The sequence below is a fragment of the Oryx dammah genome, unplaced genomic scaffold, assembly GCF_014754425.2.
Source record: "Oryx dammah isolate SB20612 unplaced genomic scaffold, SCBI_Odam_1.1 HiC_scaffold_23, whole genome shotgun sequence".
In the NCBI taxonomy this organism is placed as follows: domain Eukaryota; kingdom Metazoa; phylum Chordata; class Mammalia; order Artiodactyla; family Bovidae; genus Oryx; species Oryx dammah.
In genome coordinates this window covers 93,195,638-93,214,055 of record NW_024070207.1, presented here as the reverse complement: position 1 = coordinate 93,214,055, position 18,418 = coordinate 93,195,638, and the positions used below count along the sequence as shown (strand labels likewise).

Sequence of the window (18,418 nt, the reverse complement as noted above, 5' to 3'; positions counted from 1 at the left end):
AAAAGCATTTCATATTTGTCAGAAATATTATACCATCAAATTGGGTATGCATGATTGCATTCACTGGATTTTTTTTTCTTTTGCCATATATTTGATGTTAGAGTTATTTCTGAAACCTTGGGAACTAGCCTAATGCCCATGTTGGGGCTTGCAATTCCTCAGAAAAAGTTCCTTATAAAAGGAGTCATATTAAGAAGGTATTAAAAGTAAGTAAATCCCACTCTATATCATCATGCAGTTTCTTTAACTTAGGTTACATCCTGTGAGTCTTCTGGGAATTTTACTGCATTGACAGAGCATGGCTTTTTGTATTCATTTCAGTTCTTAGCAAATGAGTGACTATTTTGACTTAAGTTGAATGCAAGCTTCAAAACAGACAAATATACCATGAAGGGCAGGCCAAGATAACGTTCTTGGTCTTTTAGGAGCTAGGAAGCACCGTGAAGGAAGACTAGTGACAGGAACTAATGCCATTTGTGCTCTTTCAAATCAATCACAGCTCTGTTAAGAGTGCACATTTGCCCTTAGGAATGTGTCACAGGGCTAGATCCTAGGGCCAGAGAGGAACCAAGGGTGAGGGTATTTGCTCAAAACCAATCTCAGCAAGAGGCAAGAATCCTGGAGCCCTCAATCCCTCATTTCTCAGGGCAGGACTTTATGTACTGGGTTCTCTGAGTTCCAGAGAGTTCTGTTTCCAAATAGCATTTTCTTCCTATAAAGTAGAGCTCTGTAAAATATTTGGCAAATATAAGCAACATAATAATTGAAGGCAGGGGTTTCTTAAAAGTTTTGTAAGCTGATGAAAGATCTCATGTGGTGACATTTTTGGATAGAGAACTCTGAAGACGGAATTGAGGTGTGACATCTACTTTGGTCTTTGAGATGTTTAACCTGTCTTAGTGAGTTGTACTTTTCCCTACCTGCATTGTGCTTTGCCAAATATTTATCTTTGTACTGCTTCTTTTTCTTGCCAAACCAAGTGCAGCTGGCCTGCTGCTCCTGTTTCGTCTTCTCCATGGCAATGCAAGCGACTCGCCTAGCACACAAAGAAAGGGGGAGAAAAACCCACAAATGTATAGTTTTATGCTTATAAGAGAGCAAAACCAGTCATTTGAAGAATGAATTGCATGAACAAACTCCTCAGAAATGCTTCAAATTATTCAGTAAAGGTTTGTTCCTTGAAAATTTCCTAGAAATGTTTTTTTAAAAATGCAGGTTTCTAACAAAATAACATTCTATCACTTGAATATACACATGTAACTGATGACACAGATGAGAAGTAAACATAATAGTCATGAAATACAGTGCAGTGAGTGTGGGATTTTGAGTTGAGACAAGTCTGATTAGAATCCTGGCTCTCTCAATTATTAGCTTTTATCAATTTAGTGTTAGGTACTTTTCTGGAAAATTTACATAAATTAATTCATTTAATCTTTCTAGCAACATGTGAAATTATGTCTGTTTTACAGATGAGGGGATCAAAGGACTGAGAGGTTAATTAATTTGTCCTGTGTGTGTGCTCAGTTGTGTCCAACTCTTTGCAACCCCATGGGCTTACCAGGGGGAAAGCCTACCAGGCTCCTCTGTTCGTGGGATTCTCCAGGCAAGAATACTGGACTGGGTTGCCATTTTCCTACTCTAGGGGATCTTCCTGACCCAAAGGATTGAACCCATATCTCTTGTGTCTCCTGCATTGTCAGGCAGATTCTTTACCACTGCACCACCTGGGAAGCCCCTAATTTGTCCCAATCAAACAGCTAAATAAGTGGGAGAATGAGGACAGTTTGGCACCAGAGCCCATGCTCTTAGGTGGTACATTGTTTTGGTAAGTTCCTTAATCTAGAATCCTAGAAATGTTTAAAAAACGCAGGTTTCTAACAAAATAACATTGTCTCTTGGACATTTACATATAACTGATGACACAGAAGAGAAGTAAACATATAGTCATGAAATACAGTGCAATGAGTGTGGGATTTTGAGTTGAGACAAGTCTGATTTGAATCCTTGCTCTCTCAATTATTAGCTTTTATCAATTTAGTGTTAGGAGTTTTTCTAGGAAATTTACATATATTAATTCAGTTAATCTTTCTATCTCTTGGATGACTGTTGGAAACAACTTTAACAAAAAATGTAAATAATATCTCTATCACAGTAGCAGGTACAGTAGTTGCCTAATAAATGGTACTACTATTACAACATGGAGATTCTAGGTAGGGAAAAAAACTATGATTGAATTCAGTTAGGATTACATTCAGAAAAATCATAATTTGGTTCTACATGATTACAGCATTCAACATTGGTAACGTATGCATAAATGTTGTTAATAAGTTGCTCTCTTAGGTTCAGTCTAAGCAAGTACTTATCTTTCAGGATATTGCCACAGAAGGTTTTGCTTACTTAATGACTTTGCTTGTGGGCCAATGTGGGGGTCCCTGAGTGAACCACGTATAAGGAGAATTCAAAAACACTGTCAGAGTGCCATACAATGCCACTGAAATAATGAGCTGTTTTCTAATGAAGTTGTACTGACTTGTTATTCTCCCACTAGCGGTGTAGAGTTCCTATTGTTCCACCTCCATGTCATTACTTGGTGTTATCAGTCTGTAATTTTATCCATCATGGTGGATAAGCAGTGAAATAACACTGCTTTTGTATTTCACTGATCATTAATGAGATCAAGCACCTTTACATATACTTATTGGCTATTGGATTTCTTCTTTTGTAAAGTGCCTGTTCAAAGACTACTTTCTTAGCCAGTTTTTCCTCATTGATTTGTAGGAAGTCTTTATATGGCCTGAATATTATACTTTTGTCAGTTATATATGATGTAGGTATCTTCTTCCACTCTGTGGCTTGCCTTTCTAATCTTTTTGTAGTATTTGATAAAGACAACTTATTAGTTTTTAGTCAAATCTAGCAATATTTTCATTTATGGGAAATATTTTTGATATCTTTTTAAGGAAATCCTTCCTTGTCCCTAAAGATATTCTCCAGTATTACCTTCTCAAGAGTTTATAATTTTGTCTTTCATGTTTTGGTTTTTAATACACCAGAGCTGGTTTTTGTATATGGTATGAAGTTAGGGGTCAATTTCTCTCATTTCCTGACCCCCCTCAATGGATACCCAATCATCCCAGCATAACTTATGGAAAAGTCTATTCACTCCTCACTAGTGACTATGTATGAGAGTGTTTAGGGGGTCTCTTCAGTTGGCCTATTTGAGCATCTCTAAGCCTATACCTTATTATCTTAACTACCAAAGCTTTATAGTAAGTCTTGGTATCATTGAGGCAAGTCCTCTCTCTCTATTCTTCTAAAGAGCATCTTGACTATTTCCAGTTCTGTGCATTTCCATGAAAACTTTAAAATTAGCTTGTCAATTTCAAAATGGTTGGGAATGAATTGAATCTATTAATCAATTTGGGAGGAATAGATATCTTTGCAATATTAAGTCTTCTAGTCCCTAAATATAGTATGTCTTCTTTTATTTAGGTGGTCTTTAATGTCTCAATAAGTTTTATAATTTATCCTCTAAATGTCTTGAATAACTTTATTAGATTTGTTCCTAGGTTATTGATTTAAAAAGATTTTATAAATGGTTTTTAAAAATTTGTAATATTGAAAAATTCAAACATATACAATAATACTGTGTAAAGAACCTCAAATACCTACAACTCAGTTTCAACATTTATTAACTCAGGTTATTTTGTGTTATTTACAACCTACCCACCCTAAAATTAGGCTTCCCAGGTGGTGCAGTGGTAAATAATCCGCCTGACAACGCAGGAGACACTGGTTTCATCCCTGGGTTGGGAAGATCCCCTGGAGAAGGAAATGACAACACACTCCAGGATTCTTGCCTGGAAAATCTCATGGACAGAGGAGCTGGGTGGGCTACAGTCCATGGGGTCACAAAGAGTTGGACATGACTCAGCGATTGAGCATGTACCCTAAGATTATTTTGAAAAAAAAAAAAAAATCCAACTTTGTATTATTTCCTCCTTAAATATTCTTAAATTCCCTTTAAACCTATAGGTTTCCCCTTCTTCCCCCTCCCCCTTTTCTTCTTGCAATTTATTTGTTGCAGAAACTGGTTGTCTGTCCTATAGTTTCTAATTTCACCCCTGTGGTGTCTTTAGTAAGTCCCTCTGTCTTTTGTATTTCTTGCAAACAACTAATTACACTTGATCTTAGCCAAAAGGCCGAGAAGCGATGCAAACAACTAATTAGATATAGAGGTCTAATCAAACTTGAGCTTTATTTTTCTTTTGCAAGAGTACTTTATAGTATTATGGTGTTACACAGGGTATTTTAAAAAATTACTTTCTATTTTTTTACTGATAAATAGAAATATAATTGATTTTGTACATTGGTTTTTATATCAGCCATCTTGCTAAACTCTCATATTAATCATAATTGTTTATATATATATAAATAGATTTCTTTGAATTTCTACACAGAATCCTATCATCTGTAATTTTTTTTTCCTTTCCAATTATGTTTACTATAGGTTTATTGTAGATGCTCTCAATCAGGTTAAGGAAGTTCCCTTCAATTTCACAGTCTGTGAGAGTTTTAATTATGAATGGATTTTGGATTTTAACAAATGCTTTTCCTGCATCTAATGATGATAACTTTGTGGATTTTTCTTCTTTAATCTGTTAATATGGTGGATCGGTTTTCAAATGTTGAACCAGCTGTGCATTCCCAGTACAAACTCTACTGGGTCAAGATGTATTATTCTTTTTGTATATTGCCAGATTCAGTTTGTTAATATTTTGCATCTGTGTTCATGAGGGATATGGGTATTTAACATATTCAAAATTTATTGAATTTTGGTATCAGGGTAACACTGGGGACATGAAATGAGTCAGGAAGCGTTCTCTTCTACTTTCTTGAAGAGTCTTTCCTCCATGTCTCTTTCTTTCTCTTGCTCATTGAGGGCTTTGTTTATATTTATTTTTAGGAGAAAGAGATGTATTGGGAAATAATGTGAACTGTCTCTCAGCAACAGTACCAACGTCCATCTCCATATATTACCTAAGTGGCATACAGAGGAGGCTGATGAAACCTTTGGGAATTCTTCCAGTACAAGCCAATATGTGCTGTTAGTCATAACTACAGCTTCTGTGAGGCATACGCTCTTTGGAAACCTAAACAGAACTGAGGCATTTTTGAAAGGTTAAGAGACCAAAATAAAAAAAAATCCTGACCTTGTGAAGCTTATGTTATAGTGTACAGAGTATCTTACAAGAAATGATTTTAAGCTTAAAAAAAGTTCCCAGTAAAACTTCGTGGTGTGGTCATATGTGGTGTAACGAGAGAGGAATGAAACTGATTTTTACCAGGCACTCAGGAAATGAACATTATTTCTTTTAGCTCTGTAAGTGCAAGAAAACTGTTAGAATTTAGGTCAACATGGAGGAAATTTCAAACACATGTTTAACATTTATTGCTGACTTGGATGCGGATCTAGTAGGCAAGGGAAGGGATGACACATTCAGGGACTCAAATCATATCCAAGGATTAGACTGATGGGCCTTGTCAAGCAAGATGAAATTTACCACGGATAAAGAAGGTAAGGTATTTGGGTTCAAAAAAATTGATTTCTCATCTGGAGAATGTGAAAAATTTGATTTGCTAGCAATACATCTAAACAAAGCTTCCGGGTTTGGCTGATAGTATTGTTTCAAATCTTTCTCATTAGCATTACATGTCTACCATATGACATTCTAGAGACCAATTCACTTTTTCAACAAGGAATTCTTTTTCCCCTCAGCTGGGAATCTCTTCTTGTACCTCCAAAGTCCTATTCAACATCTCAAGGAACATACTGCCCAGTGGGCCTCTTCCTCATTATTCTAGTTAGAATTCCTTTCTCCCTCTATAGTCTCTGCAACTTTACTGAGCTCGGTTTTTCTGCAGTAAACTGAACATAATATATAAAGTATAAAATTTCAGTTTTGAAATATTATACATCCCATGAAACCATCACCATAATCAAAATAACAAATATTTTCATCATCCCAGGACTTTTCTTATGCCCTTCTGTAATTCCTCCTTCCTCCTACAGATCCCCAGGAACTAAAGGTTAGTTTTGATTTTCTAGAGTTTTATATAAGGGAATTATAACTGTTTTGCCTAGAAACCCAGCCTAGTGGTTTTGAGTTTCACTCATATTGTTGTGTGTTGCCAATAATTCTTTTAACTGCATCCTATTGTATGGGTATGCCATAATTTGTTTATCCATTGACCTGTTGATGAAAACATTAAAAAATGTTTAGAAATTTAATTTAAAAATTAAAAAAAAATTGTAATAGGTATGTGGCCACTAAGTTTTTGTTAGTGCATTTTTTTGTCCTTGGAAATTCCTTTAGGTTCTATTTCGAATCTGTTATGCCATTCATCCCTCCCCACATACTCTGAAGATATTTTTTAAGCATTGTTGTTCAGTCACTCATTTATGTCTGACTCTTTGCGACCCCATGGACTGCAGCATGCCAGGCTTCCCTGTCCTTTACTATCTCCTGGAGTTGGCTGAAACTCATGTCCATTGAGTCGGTGATGCTATCCAACCATCTCATCCTCTGTCGTCCCCGTCCCCTTCTGCCTTCAATCCTTCCCAGCATCAGGGTCTTTTCCAATGAGTTGGCTCTTTACATCAGGTGGCCAAAGTATTGGAGCTTCAGCATCAGTCCTTCCAATGAATATTCAGGGTTGATTTCCTTTAGGATTGACTGGTTTGATCTCCTTGCTGTCCAAGGGACTCTCAGAGTATTCTCCAGCACCACAGTTCGAAGGCATCAATTCTTCTGTGCTCAGCCTTTTTTATTGTCCAGCTCACACATCCATATATGACTACTGGAAAAACCATAGCTTTGTCTATATGGACCTTTATAGGCAAAGTAATGTCTCTGCTTTTTAATATGCTGTCTAGGTTTGTCATTGCTTTTCTTCTAAGGAGCAAGCGTCTTAATTTTCAAGGCTGCAGTCACCATCCACAGTGATTTTGGAGCGCAAGAAAATAAACTCTCTCACTGTTTCCATTGTTTCCCCATCTATTTGCCATGAAGTGATGGGACTGGATGCCATGATCTTCATTTTTTAATGTTGAGTTTTAAGCTAGCTTTTTCACTCTCCTCTTTCACCTTCATCAAGAAGCTCTTTAGTTCTTCTTTGCTTTCTGTCATAAGGGTGGTGTCATCTGCATATCTGAAGTTATTGATATTTCTCCCAGCAATCTTAATCCCAGTTTGTGCTTCATCCAGCCCGGTATTTAACATGATGTACTCTGCATATAAGTTAAATAGCCAGGGTGACAATATACCACCTTGACGTACTCCCTTTCCTGAATTGGAACCAGTCTGTTGTTCCATGTCCAGTTCTAATTGTTGCTTCCTGACCTACATATAGATCTCTCAGGAGGCAAGTAAGGTGGTCTGGTATTCCCATTTTCCAGCTTGTTGTGATCTACACAGTCAAAGGCTTTAGGATAGTCAGTAAAGCAGAAGTCGATGTTTTTCTGGAATTCTCTTGCTTTTCCTATGATCCAGTGGATGTTGGCAATTTGATCTCTGGTTCCTCTGCCTTTTCTAAATCCAGCTTGTACATCTGGAAGTTTTCGGTTCACATACTGTTGAAGCATAGCTTGAAGGATTTTGAGCATTATCTTGCTAGCATGTGAAATGAGTCCAATTGTGTGGTAGTTTGAGCATTCTTTGGGACTGGAATGAAAATGGACCTTTTCCAGTCCTGTGGCCACTGCTGAGTTTTCCAAATGTGCTGGCATATTGAATGCAGCACTTTAAAAGCATCATCTTTTAGGATTTGAAATAACTCAGTTGGAATTCCATCACCTCCACTAGCTTTGTTTGTAGTGATGCTTCCTAAGGGCCACTTGAATTCACATGCCAGGATGTCTGGCTCTAGGTGAGTGATCACACCATCATGATTATCTGGGTTGTGAAGATCTTTTTTTGTACAGTTCTTCTGTGTATTCTTGCCACCTCTTCTTAATATCTTCTTCTTCTGTTAGGTCCTTACCATTTCTGTCCTTTATTGAGCCCATCTTTGCATGAAATGTTCCCTTGGTATCTCTAATTTTCTTGAAGAGATCTCTAGTCTTTCCCATTCTATTGTTTTCCTCTATTTCTTTGCATTGATCACTGAGGAAGGCTTTCTTATCTCTCCTTGCTATTCTTTGGAACTTTGCATTCAAATGGGTATATCTTTCCTTTTCTCCTAGCCTTTTGCTTCTCTTCTTGTCTCAACTATCTGTAAGGCCTCCTCAGACAACCTTTTTGGATTTTTCTTGGGGATGGTTTTGATCACCGCCTGCTGTACAATGTTACGAACCTCTGTCCATAGTTCTTCAGGCACTCTATCAGATCTAATCCCTTGAATCTATTTGTCACTTACACTGTATAATTGTAAGGGATTTGATTTAGGTCATACCTGAATAGCCTAGTGGTTTTCCCTATGTTCTTCCATTTAAGTCTGAATTTTGCAGTAAGGAGTTCATGATCTAAGCCACAGTCAGCTCCCGGTCTTGTTTTTGCCAACTGTATAGAGCTTCTCCATCTTTGGCTGCAAAGAATATAATCAATCAATCTGATTTCTGTATTGACCATCTGGTGATGTCCATGTGTAGAGACATCTCTTGTGTCGTAGGAAGAGGGTGTTTGCTATGACCAGTGCATTCTTTTGGCAAAACTCTGTTAGCCTTTGCCCTGCTTCATTTTGCACTCCAAGGCCAAACTTGCCTGTTACTCCAGGTTTCTCTTGACTTCCTACTTTTGTATTCCATTCCTCTATGATGACAAGTACATTTTTTTTTTTTTGGTGTGAGTTCCAGAAGGTCTTGTAGGTCTTCACAGAAGCACATTACTGATTATAACAGATATATGGAAGTATTAGTAAACAAGAAACCTCACACCAAGTGCATAGCTGGACTTTCCCTGGCTGTCCCAGGCTATGTGTACCTGGGTGCAAATTCATTTGGGGTAGACCAGTGGCCACAATGTTTTCAGGGGAACTTTGTTTTCCTTTTGCTCTGCTCACTGACAAGGCATCCTTCTCTACAGTCCCCTGGTGTGGAAGGGAAGTAAGGGAATGCTTATTAGTTTGCTCTTAACCTAGGGGTATAGCTTTTTGCAGTCCTGACAGTGTGGGATGGGTCTCCTAACTGATTCTCCTACTTACACAGGCCTTACTGGGTCTTAACCTTGGTCCTCTGGCAGAGGAGTTCTTAGTAACAGAAATGCCCTCATGCCAAAGTGGACCAATTTGGAACTCTCATTTTTACTGCTCTGATTAATAGCTTTCATATAAAAACTGGTCACTGAGTTCCCCAATACCTTTTCAGGTACTCAGTGCTTTTAAGGTAATTTTCAAAAACATATTTTCTGCAGCACTTTTCATTTTTTTCCACCAGGAGGATTGGTCCAGACAATCTAGTCTACCATTATAGGAAACAGGAAGCAAATCTGCTTTTCCACTGTCATTTCTCAGGCTTCCCCCAGGGGACTTAAGAGTTATAGGTATTGATGAGACATAATTTATACAAATGATCTGACCAGGGAGAAGAGGTGTAGAATATACATAAATATTTTCAAGAGACACTCATTCATATATGGCAACATTCAAGAACACATTTTGTAAAATGTAAATATCAGTGCTAACATAATAACATCACTAGCAAAAGGACTTAGACATCACTTTCCTCTCACTAATACTTGAATTGTTTTTTGAAGATCGGACCCAAAGACGGCATCAGAGGGAAGGCTTCTACTTCTGTTATGTGGGCCTATGTTTCCTAGTATAAAATGATGGCATCTGAAGTTCTTAGCTCCAACGTGCTAAATTTAAAAGTATTTTTGGGAACACTGGAATAGCTGAAAGAAGTGATCAAGCAAAAGAGATTAACTGAAAAATCCTTTTAATTAGTAAAAAACTGGGTGAAAAAAACTATGCGTCTATGAACTTGATGCCTTTAGTCTCTTTTAGTTACGTTCAAATAAGTATTTTGGACATGCAGATCTCTTTGGCACTAGATTTCTGATATATATTGCCAAAGTACAGACAAAGGTAAAACTATCAGCATTTTTCAAAAAACAGCAAATTATAACATTAATAACAGAAATAGATTTTACCAAAATATACAGTAATCCCTGACTCCTCTCAGTTAAAAACATGTCTGAAAACTGCCTGATTTTAACCTGCTTTCAAAGCTTAAACTTTATAACAGACACACATTTTTAAAGACCTGGCAGGGTAAAGAACGAAGCTGCTGTCTCCTTTCTAATAGTGAAACAGTTTAAATACCTGGAGTGACAGTGAATCCTGGCATCTGAGTTTTTCACTGGTGGTGGAGTGGAATGGGGTTGGTGAGAGCATGTGGAGGGGCAAAGAGAGGGTACATTTTAAAAAAATGCAATTCTAAAAGGCTGGAAACAGCATACAAGCGTAGAGGGCTCTGCTAAGAGATCACGGTGTGACTATGACTCGACTCAGCCTCTCTCTAGACCTTCATCTCCTTCTGTGTGAAACAAAGACCTGACTCTATAAATAGGAGCTCACTTGGGGCTGACAACTGAGGATTCTCGGCAGACTCATTTGAATTGCGTTGGGCTAATAGAGCAAAGAATATATTAAACAGGTTTTACCCTATAAAACAGCAAAATATAAAGGTGACAAATGGCTTGCCAGGCTTCGTTTATATGAGAAACCAAAACAACACAACACAGACATACCATTCCTGAAGTTCTGGAGAAGGAATGAGACCTGCTGTTCCATTTTTGGAGTTTTCCAGTTTACCCTGCCACCAATTGTGATCGTCCTTACTAATAATCTGGATAATGTCACCAACTCTGAATCGAATGCCAGCTTCTTTGCAGGGGATGAGGTCATCCTTAGCTGGATCATATTCAAATTGTGCTCTTACATAGATCTATAAAACAGGAGTTGGTAAGAAAAAATGCCATGGTGATATGAAAGAAAACAGTCAGCTCTAACTGAATAACCATGGACTAACACTACAATACGAACAGGACATTAGATGGTGAACACAAATATGATGCATGGAAATACAACACAAAAAACTGCTACCACTAGAACAATGTACTATTTTTGATGTGTACAGTTACAAATCTCTGCTCTTTTTATTTGGATAGAACAGTTAAGATATTTGTTCAATAAAGACTTAATTTCTGCTTTTACTATAACAGAATAGGCTTAAAATTATAGTGAAATATGCTTACCGTTTGAAAATCTGCATATATGTAATTGATATTATGGGTAAGTTGTCATGATCACGTGGCAGGCTTTAAGCCATAACCACAAGCATTCAGGGAAGGTTTTAACCCTAAAGCAGCACGATATGAAACTAGCAAGAACTCAGTGTTGGTAACGTGCTATAAAATGCCTCCATGACAACTGGCAGTGTATCTACACACTGCTGATAAACTTAACTGTAATCCAAACATTTTAAAAAAGTATTTAAAGGTAGTTTAACTTTGCAAATAGCATTTCTACTTTATATTTGCATTTTACTCTTCTTCGAGAAGAAAAATGAATTTAAGTCCTACGTTTGCCAATGTAACACTTAAAATCTGCACAGAGCTTCAGGAGATGGATAGTTCAAGGCTCTGAGTTTTATAATATGTAAATATAACTAGTAAATATAAAAGGAAACAGATTAGCATACAAGGGGTTATCACATGGCACCATTTTATGAATTACTGGATTTCTAAATAATGTAAAACAAGGTGCTAGATATTCAGTATTGCATCATTTGAGTGATTTCTATCAGGTGCTAGTTGATGCAAATCTTAACTCCCAATTTGATTACTTTTAAGAGCACATTTCAAGAAAAATTCCATAAAATTTCTATCTTGAACTTACATTTGAATATTAATATTAAAGTCACTGTAAAACCAACCTGAAGGGTTTGGACCTATTGTGTTACTATTCTGTTTGTTTCTTTTCAGAAATCCAGCCTATAAAAGTTATAAGTCTCTGCATTTGCACCTAAAATTTATACTCAAAGTGCCAGCAAATAAAAGTTGCTTGGCTCAGGCAGCACTTAACTTTTCATGTTTGATTAGGACGTAAAGCCAGGATTTTTCTGTTGTTTTTTCCCCACTGTATATGGCTTTTAGAAACACACATGCAGATACAAATTAAGAAAAAAACCTACAAACATCAGATAATTATTGCTTAAAAATGTTCATTGGCATGTACATTTTAGTTATTCTTAGAATTCGAAGAATTCTGTAGCCTTTAAAAATTTATTTCCACCCTAGAGGCAGGCCCATAAGATCCCCAAAGGCTGAATTCTTAACCATCAACACAAAATGATCAGGTTGAAATTACAATAACCATCACAGCTACAAAGATGTTAGGGAAAAAGTCCTTATAGAGAATTAGTCATGTGTAATGTGTTAAAATGAAATGGTACAAGCTCTCAATGCTCAAATGTTATGGTCCAAAATGCAGACATTATGGGATGGAAAGGGTTAATAAAGGATTGGCTATTAGCAGCTCAGTTTAGAGAAGTTTCTATAGAGGATATCTATTCACCTGTCGTCCTTTTGGTTGGGTAGTTGATGGCAAGTCCTGTAGAATAAAGCCAACCCAGGAGAAAAATTTTCATTTACTTTTCAAAGAGTACAAGGTAATTTGTGTGTTTTGTTACATTATGGTTAAAAAATGAGCTAGATTTAAGTTGTAAAGAGATAATATACATTATTCCATTTCTCAGAAATGTTGAGTTATCAAAAAAGAAAAATCAAACCCAGGCCATTTAGCAGCAAGCTGAAGAAAGCAGGTAAATTTAAGCAGAGAGAAATGTGTTCTTAAGAAACAACTCAGCATCTTCAACACAAAAGCCACTGCAAGTTAAACAGCCTATTTAAAAAACCCCCTCAAAACTCAAAAGAGCTGTTGCCCTTTTCAACTTAGTCACTGCAACCATTTAAGATTTTGAAAAATTCAATGGTTGTATGGATTTTTCACCATCTTAGAGTTGTTAAATGTTAAGTGTTATAAATGAATTCCTTCGGTAGCCTATTTTGAAGTTGAAAATAAAAGTTACAGGAAATTTTCTAACATTTCTCTTACTTATATCATTCCATCTGAGGTGATCTCAAATTATTTACAAGTTATCTCAAATTATTTACAAATTTACCTCATAAAAATGATATATTTTTAAAGGGCAAGTTAATAGGAAAAGAGTGATACTGCTGTATCATTAGAACTCTCATTTTTAACAGCAATATCAGCAACTTAAGAGATTTTCTTATTTCAAAATATTTCAAAAATTCACACACCTGCACCCATAAGTGCTCCCATTTGCTTACATAAATTAAAAACCATTCTTTTTACTTTCCAAAATGGATAGTTCTGAAAAAAAGTAAAATTCCAAGTTCAAGTCAAAATATAAAGTACTTTGTGTTAAAGATGTGATAATAGCGTGGCTTAAGTGCAGTTTGAAGCCAGTTCCTTTTGCTTTTCATATCCAGGCAAGGCTTATAATTCACAGAAGTATGTGCACGTACCACAATAACAGAGGGCACACCAATTCGTAAACTTAGATAGCGGAAACTAAACATGTTGCTGATATCACTCAGAATAGACAACTACAAAGCCCGAGAATACCCAAATTCCTACTCTGCAAAATTCTTACATTTCTTTATCTTTTTCAAGTGAAAAAAAATGTTGAGAAATTTCAACAAATTTCCATTTAAATCCTCTGATAACTTTGAGCAAAGTCATAGACAGTAGCTGGGTGACACAGAAATATTTTGAGAATGACCAAAGCAGTCTTGAACTACATTTCTTCAAATTTAACTAATGAAAGGTATTTTCAATGAGAAGAACAAGATTTTCCAGGAGTAAACTGCATTGTAGCTGTAGTAGCCTTGTATATCGGCAGAAGACAATATTTCCACTGAACACATGTAACTAGAACACTCATGGCAGGTGGCACCAACAAAATTGTCACACTTTGCTGTGTGGAGCTAGAGTTCTTACCGAAACAGAATTGTTAGTGCTGCTATGACCATTAGCTGGGGACTGTCTGGAAGTGGAGGGGGAATCTCTCTGAAATAAGACACAAGGTTCATTAACACAGAACACCAGCAGAGAAACAAGAGATATTCACATTAACAGTTACAACCACAGTCTGACAACCATTTCCTTTGAGGTTTTAGCTGTAAAGGTGCCATACTGACTTACTTGCATGATTTCAGAGAAGCATGAAAAAAATGTTTGTGCAGTCTGAAGATTCACGTTGTAAGTGATGACCGTGTCATTTCATTAATCATTTCTTTCCTGTCTCTAACATTCTATAACCTTTGCTTTTTTAAAATGAGAACCTGAAGGGTGACTTGATATTAAAATCCTATCAACTACTGTAAAGTGACAAAGATTACTATAACATTGTGCTAAAGATCCCAACTGCATATCTTTTAAAATTGAAAATTAGGTGTTAAAAGTATTTAATAATCTTTAGGTACCTCAGTATCAAAAGTTACTGAATGACACAATTTGAAGTGAAGTCACTCAGTCATGCCCGATTCTTTGTAACCCCATGGACAGAGGAGCCTGCACCAGGCTCCTCTGTCCATGGGATTTTCTAGGCAAGAGTACTGGAGTGGGTTGCCATTTCCTTCTCCAGGGAATCTTCCCGACCCAGGGATCGAACCCAGGTCTCCCACATTGTAGACAGACGCTTTACCGTCTGAGCCACCAGGGAAGTGAAGTGAACCTTAAAAAAAACTTCTTACGTTGCAATCACCTTAGAATCTTTCTAGGCTAGGTATTACCAATAAGGGTAAGAGATAGTTATAGACCAGAGAAGAAACCTTTATTTTTTTTAGAATATTTTAGCAGATTAATTAAAACAATAATTTTGAGCCTCTACAAATATTACACTTCTGGCGAAGATTCCAGCAGCCACAGCCAACTATACTACATGACACACTCAAAATCCTTTTCAGGCTCCACTCCCTTGTTGTCCAAATCAACTATAATGTTAAAACAAGGAGAGGATGAAAGTAAGTATTTAAAATTTTAGTTGAGTTCTTGGAAATCTTTGAAATGTGCATGTCCGCTCAAAAGACATTTGCTTTTTCTAGAAGACTTAAAGAAAACTTCTGGAACCTGTTGGCCTTTAAATAATGGGATCCCTTAGATGAGGATTCTCAGATGTTAGTGAGCAGAATGTCTAGGTGCCACCCCCAGAGACTCATGTCAGTAGGGCCAGGGGTCCCCACTTTTACCAATGGCCAGGGTGATGCTGAGATAGGTAGCCAGAGAGCCTTTCTTTAGGAAGTATTGTTGTAGCTGGGAAGAATTCAACCACAGGGTTGAACTCTGCCAGAGGACAGGAGAGTCAAAGAGATTGGTGGGGGAGGTACTTTTATTCCTACTATTCAGAGGTTGAGAAGGGAAGAGGGGGCTCTTTTTACTCAAGAGCATAGCATTTATGTGTCTTACTGGTCCTACCTCAAAACCAGTTCAACCACTCAAAAACACTAGAGAAACTTACATTAATAACTAACACTATCTTCTGGCTAGTGAGCCAAAAAGAAAAACCAATTGCATTTACTAAATTTCTTCCAAGATGTGAAACGGTATGAGGACCACTTATGATTTTTAGAATATCAGAATGCTTGACATAAAAGATGCATGTGACAATTTTTCTTTTCCAGCAAGGTTTGTATACTAGGTAAAAAATTTCAAAACTGAATCCTGGAACAGAAGCAGTTCTGTATTTTGTTTTGAAATATAACTGAAGTTCCATAAAAAGCCACCAAGAGGAGCTCAAGACTTGATATAACAAAAACCCCACTTGTCATGGCTCACTAAAAACATACTTGACGAAACTACAAATACTTATACATATCTTCAATAGGTTTAGGAAAAACAGGAAGCTTCTGATTTTTCTTGTGAAATTTACATCATTACTAGAGACAGGAAGAAACATTACAACTTCTCCCTCAACTTCTCCTAAGTACAAATTCAGTTTTTTAGACGGGTTCCAGTAAGTTGCCAGCCAGTCTTAAACATTCACTGTACTTCATACTGATGTTACACATACTTGGAAGGTGCACAGGAAAGTGTGAGCTTCAGAAAAAAATATTCAAACTGAAGGTGCAATGGCCAAAGGATGCCCTCACTTAGGCTGGTTCATATTTCCAAATATAGAAAGAATGATTTTCACTTGCTAACCAATAGCAAACTGAATAATATAGGTTGGCAAAGCTACAGTTTCTCAACGATAAGCCTACTGTAAGAAAGGAACTTGGGGTTTGTATTACTCTAGAACACTTACTTGTTTCCAAGTCAGATAACATTCCAATTTAAACACTTTCACAGAAGGTTGCAAAAACCTCTATTCCACTAATAACATCAGTTATCAATTCCTCATAGGCTTAAAATCCATCTAGAGACCTGTCAGAATTATTTGAATAACACTATCTTAACAAGAAATAGACCACTTTTCAGATTCTTGGAAAGAAGAACTATCTAATGTGACTTCTTAACAAGGGAAGTGAATATACTTCCTGGAAACATTATTGCAATTATCATCTTGCATCCTCCCCCAGAGACCCATTCTTTATTAAACCTCTGTCATTATTTGGAGCTTCTCTCTATGTATTTTGCTTCGCTTCCAGCCTGCAGGAAGTTCAGGTGCTGAGGAGAACCCCGTGGAAGAGGGCTGAGTAGGTGGGTGGGACCTACTCTGTTCCGTTATCTTTGTTGTAAAATTGGTGTGCAGTGATCAACAGCACAGGCAGAAACAATTTCCCAGAAGAAGCCAAAACATTCAGCCATCAGCAGACAGTTAGTTAAGAACCCAGAGGAGATGGGGTATTTCATAGAGCTATTACCTCACAGGACGATGACTGAGTGCGGTAACTTGGCACGATCTTGAAGGTGATACTCCCCCGCATTTCCCGCTGGAGGAAACAGAAAGGAGAGCTCTTTGAACAAACAAATGTTGCACACAACAACGCGTAAGAAACCACTGAAAACGTTTTGGGGGTATTTAGTTTAAGCCAGCCGAGAGCGCAGGGGCCTAAAAACGAAACCGAGTTACAAAAGCAGGAACTGCTCACAGTGACAAAGGAAGCTGCTCCTGGGAACAGCCCTGCAAAGTCAAGGCTGACTGCCCTGTTCACACAGCAATGGTGCAACAGACCTCTGACGGTGATCTTTTCATAGATGTGGAGATAACTCTAAGTGACATGCCTTTTGAGTGAATACAAGTTGAAATGGACTACAGAACAAGTAATTATGTAAGAATTATATTTGGGAGGCTACATGATGATGGTGTACTCCATAAAATCTTTTTATTTCATAATTTAGGCCTTAGTTTTTTAAAAAATTTAATTATTTAATTGGAGGCTAATTACTTTACAATATTGTATTGGTTCTGTCACACATCAACATGAATCCACCACGGGCGTACGCGTGTTCCCCATCCTGAACCCCCCTCCCACCTCCCTCCCCATACCATCCCTCTGGGTCATCCCAGTGCACCAGCTCCAAGCATCCTGTATTGAACCTGGACTGGCGATTCATTTCCTATATGATATTATACATGTTTCAATTAGGCCTTAGTTTTGACTGTCAGTGACTCTGTGGTGCTTATTGTACCTTCAGTAGATATAAATAGCACAGGAGGCTGCTACACTATGGTGGGAAGAAGGTGCAGGACCAGAGGTCTAAACATCTCCCTCTGCTCGCCAGGGCCTGTCATTCTGCAGCCCCCAGCCCGCCCCAATCCAAAGCCTAATTTGAACACCAATTTTGGATATATATGGTAAAAAATGGCCTGGTCTACCATGACTTTCCTTTCCCCTGCTCTATAGAGAAATCCCATATAGCTGGCTATGACTCAGCTACACAGGAAAGAGGTTTCTGACATTGCTGATGTCAACAGAGTTGAGGTCAGTGAGAAACTAGTTCACAAGTATGCACAACTGCAAAGGTTTTCTTTAACCATTTGCTCACTAAGAACCAGGAGACAAAGGACTGAAAGGAGAATGTTCAAGCCCACACTGCTGAAAATGGGCAAAATGTTTCTAAGCTCTGCTGCATGTAAACATTTTTCTAGTTCTCAGTTTCTCTGAATGTTGCACAAGACCACACAGATGATGGTACCAGATTACAAAAGAATACCCCTTATTTAATAAGTTAATGAACTGAAAGTCGATTTCAGAAAAAGAGACTTTCATTTACTCACAAGCATTTTCTGCAGCTGTTCCACTGTTTGGTTGGCTACACTGATGCCATTGATTTCTCGAATTTCATCTCCGACATGAAGTGTACCTAAGAAATTATACAAAATTATAAACATGAAATGATATATACTTTTATAATAATAAAATCCAAAGTCAGCAAGGTAAGT

At 37.3% G+C, this 18,418-nt stretch overlaps 1 protein-coding gene across 9 annotated transcripts in view; it reads right to left on the bottom strand.

Moving 5' to 3' along the window:
* Positions 1-18,418, bottom strand: part of CASK (calcium/calmodulin dependent serine protein kinase) — a 392,189-nt gene that overhangs the window by 25,734 nt on the left and 348,037 nt on the right. For 4 of the 9 annotated variants that reach the window (XR_005725457.1, XM_040266154.1, XM_040266155.1 and 1 more), the window contains 6 exons: positions 18,254-18,339; positions 16,896-16,964; positions 14,032-14,100; positions 12,580-12,615; positions 10,752-10,948; positions 921-1,036 (listed from right to left, as the gene is read on the bottom strand). Coding sequence is in view for 8 of the 9 variants with exons in the window: in XM_040266154.1 (XP_040122088.1) it covers positions 921-1,036; positions 10,752-10,948; positions 12,580-12,615; positions 14,032-14,100; positions 16,896-16,964; positions 18,254-18,339 (573 nt within the window). In the remaining variant the exon portion in view is untranslated. The remainder of the gene's footprint in view (positions 1-920; positions 1,037-10,751; positions 10,949-12,579; positions 12,616-14,031; positions 14,101-16,895; positions 16,965-18,253; positions 18,340-18,418) is intronic. The other 5 variants (XM_040266156.1, XM_040266158.1, XM_040266160.1 and 2 more) reach the window with 3 other exon arrangements.